The following is a 12,449-nucleotide window of genomic DNA, read 5'->3' as shown; positions in this document are numbered from 1 at the left end:
TTCTAAATGGAAAGATGAAGGTTAGTTCTATTAATGCAACTCAGATTGTGCTTATTCCAAAGATTATTAATCCTTCTAATCTGACTCATTTTCGGCCAATTAGTCTCTGTAATGTTATTTATAAAATTGTGGCAAAGGTGATTGCAAATAGATTTAGAGGAGTCATTGATAAATGTATTGATGAAGCACAGAATGCATTTGTGCCAAGGAAACTCATAACAGATAATGCACTAGTGGCCTATGAAGTTTTACATTCAATGAAACAGAAGAGAGGGGAGAAGAAGGGATTTATGGCCATCAAGTTAGATATGAGTAAGGCCTACGACAAAGTAGAATGGAATTTTATTCAAGAAATTATGAGTAGGATAGGTTTTTCTCAAAAATGGATTGAATCTATTATGAAATGTATCTCTAGTGTTTCTTATTTAGTAGTGGTTAATGGTAACAAAAGAGATATATTCTATCCAACAATGGGACTTAGACAAGGAGATCCATTAAGCCCTTTTTATTTCTAATATGTGGAGAGGGTCTATCAGGTCTAATGCGAATGGCTATTAGCGAAGGAGTTATAAAAGGTGTTAAAGCTAGTAGAAGTGGCCCCAGGGTGTCTCATTTACTATTTGCTGATGACTGCATAATGTTTTAAGAAGCAACAAGAAGGGGAGTAAGAGCAATCAAGCAGATTTTGCGTGAATATAAAAATAGTTTAGGTCAGTTCGTAAACTTTGAAAAATCAGCAGTATTTTTTAGCAACAACATATCTGTGGAAGTTAGGCAAATAGTGATCACCCAATTGGGAATCCACAGCTCCAATGATTTAGAAAGGTATTTAGGACTGCCAAGTTTAGTTGGGAAAAGGAAAAAAGAATCTTTTCAAGAATTTAAGGACAAAATGAAACAGCGGATTGATAATTGGTGTTTGAGATTACTGTCTCAAGGTGGAAAGGAAATATTTATTAAATCAGTTTTACAAGTGATACCGACTTACTCAATGGCTTATTTTTTATTATTGAAGACATTATGTGATGAAATGGAAGGCATTGTAGCCAAGTTTTGGTGGCAAAAGGGACGTGGAAAGAAAGGAATTCATTGGTGTTTATGGAGAAATATGTGTTCTTTAAAAGAAGTTGGAGGTATGGGTTTTCGAATTTTTTGCCAATTTAATGTTGCGTTATTAGCCAAGCAGGGCTGGAGCCTTATTAATAATCCGAGTTCCTTATTAGCCAGAGTTTTTAAAGCCAAATATTATCCATAATCAAATTTTTTAAACGCATAGTTGGGTTAGTTACCTTCATATACCTAGAAGAGCATTTGGGCAGCACGAGGGCTCATTCAGGATGGGTTGTGTTGGAAAGTCAGTCGAGGGACCGAGATTGATGTCTGGATTGATCGCTGCATTCCTGGATGTGAAGCCATTGGTAGACAAGGTAGAGAGACAAACAGTGATGTCCTATTAGTTTCGGATTTAATCAATAATACTAGTAGGACTTGGAAGCGAGACCTGATCAATAATACCTTTCAATTAGGCATAGCGCAAAAAATTTTGAAGATTCCTTTGGCAGAGTCAGAACATGTTGACTTTCAGGTGTGGAAAGAGGAACCTTCAAGGGAATTTTCAGTAAGAAGCGCCTATAAACTATTACATCATTCTAGCTCGAATCCTAATATTTATCCATTACAACCCGAAACAAGAAACTTCTATAGAAAATTGTGGGATTTACAGCTACCGGGTAAAATAAAGATACTAGTTTAGCGAATTTCTTGGAACTACATCCCTTCCCTAATAAATCTAAGATCCAAGAAAGTAATAGAAAATGCTCTGTGCCCTCGGTGCAGACTCAAAGAGGAAGACAGTAACCATATCTTTAGATTTTGTCCTGCAATCAGTGAAATATGGAATCTCATTAATCTCTCTTAGACCATTGATCATGATAATCAAAGTTTCTAGAAGTGGCTTATCTGGGTTTTTGAAAGGAGTACAATGGAGCAATGTCGGTCCTTTTGTTGTGCGCTATGGTGCGTTTGGAGTTCCCGAAATCAGCTTGTACATGAAAAGAAAATCATACCAGTTAGGGATTTAGCAAGGAAAGTCAGCAGTTACATAGCAGAACTGGAGGGGATCCGAATGAAAACATTTACCTCTTCTTCCAAAAGGGACAACAGTTATACTAGGGCGACGGAGGGTACCACAGTTCAGTTTGATGCCGTTTTTGACAAAAGAAATGATAGATCTGCCTCAGGTATAGTCGTTCGAGACTAGACGGGAGCTTTAAAAGCATCAAAGTCAGTTATACATGAGGATACCCCGACCCCATTCGCAGCAGAAGCCCTCGCAGGATTAGATGCCATTAAGTTAGTAATAGAAATGAGGTTAACAACAGTAACAATAGAGAGGGACTCGAGAATAGTCATTCAAAAATGTCAATCGACAGAAATTGATAAGTCGGTCCTTGAGGTGATTATTTATGACATACAGACCAGAAAATCCAGGGGTTCAAGACGTTACTTTCAAGTTTATCCATAGAACGAATAACATTCAAGCCCATAATCTAGCAAAAAAAGCGTTGGAGAGAAGGGAGGACTCATACCTGGGAGGGAAGACGACAATTCACAGAGTTGCAGACTCAGAGGGAAGATGGAGAGAATCGCCAGATTGAAGATGAATGGACAAGGAGTAGGGCGCAGTTAAGGGTAGCAAGGAATTGATATCTTAGGGAACGACTATCTGCAAAGGCATGGCTGTTGGGACGTGAAAAGACGAGTAAAGAATTAAATGGCCAGGCTGTTAGATGTGACTGGGAGATTTTCTGTTGATTTCCTTTTGTTTTTCTATTTTTTATTCTTTATTGTCTTTTATCATCATTTCTGAGAAACGGGCTAGCTATTAAGGAAGCCCAACTTAGTTTGTTTTGTTTGTTTGGCAGTCGGACTTAAGCCCAAATGTTAATTTGGGTATTGGTTTTATTCTATTTATAAAGAGCCCAGTCATTTTACTAAAAAAAAAATCCTCAGATAAGAAAATTTATTTAAATTACAGAAGAGCATTTTCGAAATTTTCTTAACTAAGTTGGTGACTTGTTTGAGGATGACATCAACTCTGTCAAAAGCTTAAATTATAGTTAAGATAAAATATATCAAAATAAAATTTTAGTTGATGGATAAATTAAAGGTTTTACTAATGCAATTAGTTTGAGTTCAAACCCCATCATATATGTATGTAACACCCCAAACCCGACCCAGACGTTATGACCGAATCCGGTGTGTCACATTGAAGCGTTACTAGAAAATTCATGTTTTATCTAAAGTTTTTTTCGTGTTTAAAGAATATCCTCGTTATAGATTAAAGTGAATAGAAGCTGTGCAATAGGTAGGATGCCAGAAAAGAGGAGGTGAGTCAATTAGACTGCTTAAGTACCCAGCTCTCCACGGATCCAATCCTAGACATGCACACAACCATTGCCACACTTTAACTGAGTGATTGTTCAGGGAAAACCAATTCATTTAAAACCATTTGAAAAGGTTATTAATTTTGAAAACGTTTTCGTTGCGAAAGCTTTGCCTTGTTATCGCGATATTTTTGAAATCAAGTAACCTTTTTAAAACACGCCCTAGAGCTATTCAATTTCAAACCATTAAAACAATATCATATCTAAGCTAACAAAACATACTAAAAATAATTAAAAATAATTAAAGCGGACTTGTTGTGACAGCCCTAATTTGACCCTAGTCGGGAAGTGGTTTCGGGACCACAAAATTGAGTCACAAAAATAATTAAATGTTATATTCTGTGATTATTACATGTGAAAGTGCATGTGTGAAAATTTCATGCTTTGATTTTGTCATTTGTGAGTGAAATTATGAAATAGGACTTATGTGAAAATTTCTGAAAATGCTATAGGCTAATTTGTAGTGGCCAAATAAATAGTAGTGCAAAATAGGAGGATTTGCATGTCAAACCTCCCATTTTATGTGTAGTGGCCGGCCAAGGTGATGGGTATTAGATAATATATGTATTTTAGCATTATAATAGTTATAATGGATGATGGTCATGATGAACAACATGTGCAAATTTTTTTATTGAAATTATGGCATAGGTATGGCACAAATTAATATATGCCATTTTGTGTCATAAAATGTTTAGGAATAAAGAATAATAAAAATAACAAAAGGGAAGTAAAGGAAGGTTTTTGTTCATTCTTGGTTCTTCATAGCCGAAAATTGAGAGAGCAAATAGGGGAGGAAACCCTTGAATATTCGGTCACTAGGAGGAGGAAAATTGAAGGTAAGTTCTTGGTACTTTGCTTCTATTTTGATGTTCATGGGTTCTTCTTGATTATACCTTAACTCATGAAGCATATTTTTGAATTTTGGTTGTGTTGTGAGCATTCGGTCATGAATTGAAATAAGGGAAATGGTTGTTGTTTCATGTTCTTTTGATGAATAATGGAAGATAGGTGAAGTTGAGCTAAGCAAATGAGCATGCATGTGCCTTAGATGCTAAGGGGGAAAATCGGCTAACATGTTGTGTGTGAACTTGGATAATATTGAGTAATGTTTGTGCTTTAAAATGTTGAAATGGAGTTTATGCTTAAGTGAAATTATAGGTATGTGATGATGGATTTGTGATATGCATGTTTAAATAACATGCATGCAAGGTATGTGTGAAAGAGTGATTTGGTAATAAATCTGCTTGGGACAGCAGCAGTAACGTAATTTTGGAAAATCACAATAAATTGTGGGAGATGAGTTAGAAGCATAATAAATTATGTAATCAAAGCTTAATGAGTCTAGTTTCTTATAAAACAAACCGTGTAAACAAAAGAATTTCTGATAATGAGATATTTGAAGTGATGTGGGACAGGGTCAGAATGACTTCTAGATCCTCTGTTCTGTTTTTATAAAATCATTATAAATTGTACAAAAATGGTCCTAAGATGAAATTTATATTCTTAGACTCCTTAATGAGTCTAGTTTCAAATGAAATAAACGAGAACATATTTTGAATTCTGTACAATGAGAAATTTGATTCATAGTGAAGAGTGGTCAGATTAGTCAAACAGTAAAACAAGGGAAAATTTAAGAAAAATCTGGTATTTATTGGCCAAACCAAAAATTCTAAAAATTTTATGGATAAAATATATATGAGCCTATTTTCATAAACAATTAACGGCACTTGATTTGGAGTTTCGTAGCTCTAGTTATAAATGATTTAGTGACTGTTACTCAGGAAGACAGCTTGCAGTGGAATTATGATTATGTGGTAAACATTGACAAAAAAAATTTGTTAATGAGTTGCTTATTGATTTCTTATAAGCTTACTACGATCAGTAGGTGTGAAAGTCGAATGTATATATATATATATATATTATATTTTGAAAGTGATGCTTGAATAGTTGAATAATGACTAGTTTAAAATCTTTGAATTTAAGCTCAAGAGCATAGAGGGGCAAATTCGGATAAGGGAAAAGAGAAAGTAATCGAATAGCCGTTGTAATCATTCGGCAACCTTCAAGGTAAGTTCTTAAGTGTTTAAGCTTGATTCCCTTTTATATTCCTAAGAGTTAAATTAATATGGCAAGGAGAATGTAAATTTTATTTGGTTAATGTGCCGAATATGTAATGATTTAAGGCTATAAGCCGATTATGACTATTATGCTTAAGTTGAATTGGATTTGGAAATTTGATGAACTAAATGAGTGTTACAATGAATAAACTATGTCGTATATGTGCTGGTAAAGATATCACGATTTGTGATTATTAAATATCTAAAGGAAACCATGATGTGTATAAAATTATTATTATTAGTCCTTTGTGGTAGCCGAATATGGCTTGGCACTAAAGTGATTAAATGTGAACTTCGATGAGGTAAACTGTTAAGAGTGTGGTGCTATAAGACTATGGGCTAATACGATATGTGGATTCGTTCCGTAAAGTAAATTATTCAGGTACGAACAACCTAATTAAGTAAATGTGAATTAAATGAATTTGATGATTGGTGTGATTCGAAATGTAAATGATAGTGTTCATATGAAGCTTATATTCGAATGTAGCAAATGACTACTAATGTGATATGTTGAATGAGATGTGTTAATATATGATTAAATATGCATGATATTTGATGTGTATCCGGGCTTAAAGACCCGCAGGCTTCGTGCTGGTATTATATCCGGGTTAAATCCCGCAGGCCTAGTGCTAGTATTATATCTAACTTTAAAGTCCCGTAGGCTTCGTGCTGGTGTTATGTTCGGGTTTTATACCTCGCAGGCCAAGTGTTAGTGAATTTGATAAAGTATATGACTATGAGATCCTATGCTAAGATGATAAATTGAACTCGTATTACACATTAAGTGATTCTGGTATGTGATACATATATATATTATATGTGAGATTGATCTGACGGGTGAGAAGCATATGAAAAGATGTTGTAAATTCATATGTATATTTGTATATGTGTGCATTCAGTTATTATGTAAAGTTACAAGATAGTTTTCGATATGCCATTTAACTATGAATGTTGAAAGTAAGTGTGGGTAAGAAATGATACACTAGTGAAATTTGAAAGAATTAAAGTTAATCAGGAAGCTTTGTAAATACTATGTTTATATGAGTTTGAGTATAAGCGAGTAAAATGATATGTGTTTGTGCATAATCGGCCAAATAGTATTGTACTCAGAAAGTGTTATGTGATTTCGAACATTTGGTTTGTTTTTAAGTTCAACTGTTTAAATTGCTTAAGACTTACTAAGCTTATGAAAGCTTACTTTGAATGTTATGTTTCTTTGTTTATTTTTGTAGATCGTTGACTCTTACTATTAGCTCGGGGATCGTCAGCACTTCGTCACACTATCTACTATTGTAGTAATCATGTGATTTGGACTTAGCTTATGGCATGTATAGGATAGACTATAAGTAGAATGATATTTTGACTATTGTATATAAGCCATGCGAATATGGCATCTTATGGAAGTTTACTTTTATAAGTTTTAAATTCGATCTTTGTTTGTGTCTATTAGTTATATAAATAAATGATCTTTTATTTAAGAAAGGGTTCAAAATTTTATCGTTCTGATCCGATTCCTAATTTCTGGTAACGTCTCGTCCTATTCCAGCGACGGTTACGGGATAGGGGTGTTATACTTAGTACAAATTAAAAACTCGAAAACATAAAGGAAATAATCTAAAATAAAAGTGAATGTATAAACACTTATTTTAAACAGTCCACATGGCCACTCTGAATCCCTCCAGCTCCAAGTCCACCTATCTAAGACTCACCTGCAAAGATGGGAAAAAGGGGGTGAGTTTGGAAAACTCAGTGTGTAAAGTATCCCAACCAAAGCCCAAATCGGTTCAAGCTTCACGGCCTAAGCTCTATTCAGAAATCGAGTTAAGCGGGCCTTAGCCCATATCAATATTAATCTGGCCATAGCCCTTACAAGATATCGAGTATCTGGGCCTAGCCCATATCAGTATCAATTTGGGCCGTAGCCCTATTACAAGTCGAGATATATTAGGCCTTGCCCATATTAACACAGTTGGGCCCATTCAATACAGTTGGCCCATAACAAAACAGTCTCATATGATTAATGCGTGATAACCCCATCCAACCCTGCACTTGCCTCTGTCCATCCCTACACTTCTTGTGGGGAATAAATCGCCTACGCCATCCCTACACTTACAGTGCTAGCACCGGTTGCGGCACTAACTATAATCCGCAGCAAAGCTGCTTATGTCAGAATATGTGGCACAGCCACTAGAACGGGTTCTTCCTCTATAACAAAACCCAACCCCATGCAGTATGACATGTATGCAGAATATATATACTTAACAAGGCATGCTTCAGAAAGACAGTCAGATTATAGCGTAAGAACAGTTATTTACCCTCGAGGGGCGTAATCGTAAACTTACCCCTTTAGGGGTATTACGATAATCCTACCTTACAGAGGTATTTCAGTAATTTTATCAGTATTTTTAGGGTTTTATGCTCATTACAATTATTAACGTGTCTTCAGAATACTTACCGAACTTTTTTACCGAAATGGGCCCGTTTGCCTATTACCCAATTTCGGCACATCGAAGCCCAAATTCACCGAGGTGCACGAAATTGCGCACTTTGCAATTTTACCGTTGAAGTTACCAAAATTATCAATACAAACAATCCCACGAGCGCTCGCACGCTCGCAGGTTCTCGAAATACCGGCTTTTCGGCATTTTGGCTTTTCGGCTTTTGTCGATCTAGTCTACTAGTGGGTGTCGTTTACACACCTATTTTTTGACAAAACGTTGACGAGTTCCACACACGAGTTGCCTACAATTAGTTACTAACACGTTAAATTATGAATCCATAACAACTTATATACAAATCCCCTTACCAATAATCGACCATTAACACCTTAGGCACTAAAGTTCTTACCTTTGTCGGAATATGGACTAGATCTAAATCTAGTCGTTTCAATTATCCAAGCCCTCGATCAGTAGCCTTTAATCCACACTAGAGAAAAACAAATCAAATAACACCACTAAACCCTTTTAGTTTAGTCGACAGGCACCCTTTGCATATAGGGGTTTTCGGCTTTTCTTTAAATCACCAAATAATGGATAGAGAAGGGATTCCGAGCACTTACCAAAGATTTACTTGCCAAAAACGTTCCCAAGTACCTTCTTATTCCCAATTTGTTGTAGATCTAACCCAAAATACGAATAGAGAATAGATCTAGGTGATTCGGCTTTTGAAGAAACAAGATGGAGAATAGAAGTTTGTGAAGTAGAGGGGAGATGTCGGTAGAAGGATAAGAGAGTTGTGAGGTTCGGCTTTTGGCACGGAGAAAAGTCTCTATATTCAGCAATAATGAGAAGAGAATCAAAGAGAAAGGACTTATGAGTAGGAGTAGAAGATTAAGCTTGGTGAAGAAAAGATGAACAAAAAGAATGAAGGTCGATCTCAAAAATAGTAATAGATGTGAATAGCCCCAACCTAAATCGACTAACACTTAAAAATACCCAAAACTAAACAAAGAAGAAAAACAACCCATACAAGCCAAAATTTTAAGAACTTTTTCGGCATGTAATTGCCTATAGCCGAATTGGTACTACCATGAGTCCTATTTAGGCATAAAATCCTTCCTAAGTTCAAATTCCATGTTTTGCTCCTAAATCTCATCCTGTCTCTACGCTCCACATCTTGCTGCTGGCCACTACACCAAGCTTTCCTTTACACCATAATAGGGTCACAATTAATCTTAATCTATTCCTGCTGAAGCATCGGTTACTTACGAAATAAAAAGGAAGTTTCGCCTGCGACCTTCTAAACACACACATACGCTGCTTACCATTGCACCGAAGTTCCTTTCATGACATAATCCTCTCACAATTAATTTATAACCCTTACCTACTTTAGTTCTGGCCCACTTTAAAACAAATAAACAGAATTCGCCCGCGCAAGGACTCGAACCTGCGCCTTCTTCGTGTGCCCAGCACGCTGCTGCCACTGCGCCACGGGCACTCCTTATGTTGGATTATGCTCGCAACTCCTCTTAACCCCTATTTTAACCGCAACCTAAATACTAAAAAAAACAACCATTTGCGCGCGCCGTGCCTTCCCACGCCCTTCTAGCATGCTTAGCCACTGGGCCAGGTGCTTGTTTGTGATAAAACTCAGCCCAAATTATTAATAAGGCCTACTGCCCAGATTCCTTTAAGAGGCAAAATTTAAGAATTTTGCTAAAGCTATGGGCTGAGCCCCAGACTTTTTCCCACACCATAAACCCTTCGTAGTTTATTTAATTACTAAACTAAACATACGAAATAATAATAATAATAATAATAATAATAATAATAATAATAACATCCAAATTATTCGGGCCGTCTTCTACCCGAACCCAGACTCAAGGCCCAAAAATCGGGGCGTTACAATGTATATTTTTATTTTTTCTTAAATAAAAAGACTAAATTACCCTTGAATAATATAACTTATTTTAATTATGGAAGAACATCCTCGTAATTTCCCTAATTGAGTTGGTGACCTGGTTAAGAGTGACACTAACTCAGTGAGGAGCTTAAATAACAGTTTAGATACACAAATATATAAAGAAAAAAATCATACAAAAAATATTACTTTATTTCAAATGGTAAATGAAAAAGTTTAATATGCATGGTGTCTTTGGTTCAAATCTAATTATGGATAAATTTTTATTGATTTATAAAAATATAAAAAGATAAAACACTTACATAATTATATAACTTATTTAGCAAATAAAATGATTTTTTCGTAATTCTCTAAGCGAGTTGGGATTCGAGTAATAAATAAAATGATTTTTTCGTAATTCTCTAACTGAGTTGGGATTCGAGTAATTGGTGACACCAACTCAATAAAAAACTTAATAAATAGTATAAATATGCTAATAAATAAAAAGTTAACAAATTTCATACATCAGTAGAACATATAATCCATTGATAACTTAATTAATATTATACATATAATATTTTTTATAAAAACTAAAAATATCATGATAATGTTATAACATTAATATCACTTAAATAAAAATAAAAAATAATTGTTTTTATAATTATACATATGTTTCATTTAATTAATATACAATTATATTATATTTTGTTAATATAAATACTGTATGCACGAGTAAGAAAATTAGCATATTATATATTACAAGGTTTTTAAGTTTATAATGAATTCATATGATAAAAATTGACATACGGCAAGAAATGAATAAAAACATTTGTGGAGAGAAAATTGCAACTTAAACCCTTCACATTTTAATATAAGTTTTAAAGGTGTTCTGCAAGTTATATTTTTATAATAAGTTTTCTAATTTACTTATATTTAATAATTTAAATTACAGAAATTTTAAATTTTTCATTATTTTAGAAATTAAATACAATAGTAAGATTGAAATAAATATTTGAAGATATAAATAATGTTAGAATAAGTTACAGGATATTTAAATCTAATTAACAATATTAATAATTAAAATTAAGTTAGAAACTAATTCCCACAATATATTATTTTAATATTTATATTTTAAAAATAATTTCATAATATTATTTATCTAAATTCAATCTAATATCCATTATCTTTCTTTTTCAAAATACACTAATAATCATCTTGTCGTAATAAATTTTATGACGAATTTTAAAAATAATTCAATTACTGCATGCAATCGAGAAAACTAATTTATTTGTAGGCCTTTAAAAGATTATGCAAGTGTAAAGCTTTTAATGGATCCTAAGCTGAAATCTTAAAAAAATTATGGTGCTCCATTTCATGCATTCGCCTTGTAAGAAAACGTATCAGTGAAGATTTTGTGGGGAAATCGGGTTGACGATGGCAAAACAAATCGATGTTTAAAGAAACCAAAGAATTGCTCAATACAAGAAAATGGATCAACACATCCAGAAAGAGATACAATACCATGCTTTGCTCAAACGACATTAAGTTTCTACGACAAACAGGACGAGCAACAACCACCCTGTTGTCCCCAAAGAAACCACAGACTTTAACATCTAACAACCACAGCACCAACTGGAACACCTAGACGCCTAAGGAACAGAAAGCAATTATTAGATAAACGTGGACTTCAAAACACATTCTACTTAAGGAGGTGGCAAAATGCCACCACCAGTTGCACCTCCGCCAGCATCACCTGCACCACCACCATTACCTGCTCCACCGCCTAAACCTCCTGGTCCATCTAAACCTCCGGCCCCACCTAAACCGCCGAGACCACCAATGCCATGATAACCGCCTATTCCCGCGGCACCACCAATTCCACCATATTTCCCGATCCCTCCAAGGCCACCAACCAAAGGCAGACCGCCAACCATGCCTGCATAGCCACCCATCCCCGCAAAACCACCAACACCACCATAAATAAAATTCTTCTTGTCATCAATAGCATTACCCTTTGGTGAACCTGCCTTTGGTGCATTGGCTTCCAACATTTGCTCCTTCGCGCTATCAGACATCATGGTTTGCTGGGTAACAAGGCCAACATCGCCAGGCACAGTACGTGCATGACTTGCATGCATAGTGACCAAAACAAGCACAAAAAATGCAAATGAACTACCCATTTCTCTCCTCTATCTCTCTCCAGATATTGTCAAATTGGTGCTCCCTTGAGTTAGCTAGCTTACATGGAATTGCCTTACATATATATAGAGAGATTGAAAGGTAGGGGACAGTTGAGGGTAATAAAGAGGGTGGTAAATGAAAATGAGACTTCACTCTCACGATCTCGAGAAGGTAACTTCTTTGAAATTGGCACCAGAGTCTTAGTTGGATGCGAAGAAGAGAAATTTAAGGAAGTCATGTGTTATGTCGTCCGCGAGAAAGGCCATTGTAGGAACTTTTGGTTCGGTGCGGTACATCAGTACGGATAACAGAAACCTGAAGTATGGTTGACACTCGATAAAACATATAGCAGTACATATATTTTTTG

At 35.1% G+C, this 12,449-nt stretch overlaps 1 protein-coding gene and 1 long non-coding RNA gene across 2 annotated transcripts; one reads left to right on the top strand and one right to left on the bottom strand.

Annotated features, from left to right (window-relative positions):
* The first annotated feature begins 5,423 nt into the window (after positions 1-5,423).
* On the top strand, positions 5,424-7,045 carry LOC128281770 (uncharacterized). The gene is made up of 2 exons (XR_008272037.1): positions 5,424-5,513; positions 6,796-7,045. It is a non-coding gene; the product is annotated as an uncharacterized LOC128281770 (long non-coding RNA).
* A 4,559-nt stretch (positions 7,046-11,604) lies between these two features.
* On the bottom strand, positions 11,605-12,081 carry LOC108468236 (glycine-rich protein 23-like). Its single transcript, XM_017769128.1, has one exon. It carries the CDS (start codon positions 12,079-12,081, stop codon positions 11,605-11,607), a length of 477 nt encoding a protein of 158 aa, XP_017624617.1.
* Between the last annotated feature and the right edge of the window lie 368 nt (positions 12,082-12,449).

Source organism: Gossypium arboreum, chromosome 10 (genome assembly GCF_025698485.1).
Source record: "Gossypium arboreum isolate Shixiya-1 chromosome 10, ASM2569848v2, whole genome shotgun sequence".
Taxonomy (NCBI): domain Eukaryota; kingdom Viridiplantae; phylum Streptophyta; class Magnoliopsida; order Malvales; family Malvaceae; genus Gossypium; species Gossypium arboreum.
Note: the sequence above shows the minus strand (reverse complement) of the source record. Positions and strands in the feature narration are given on the sequence as shown.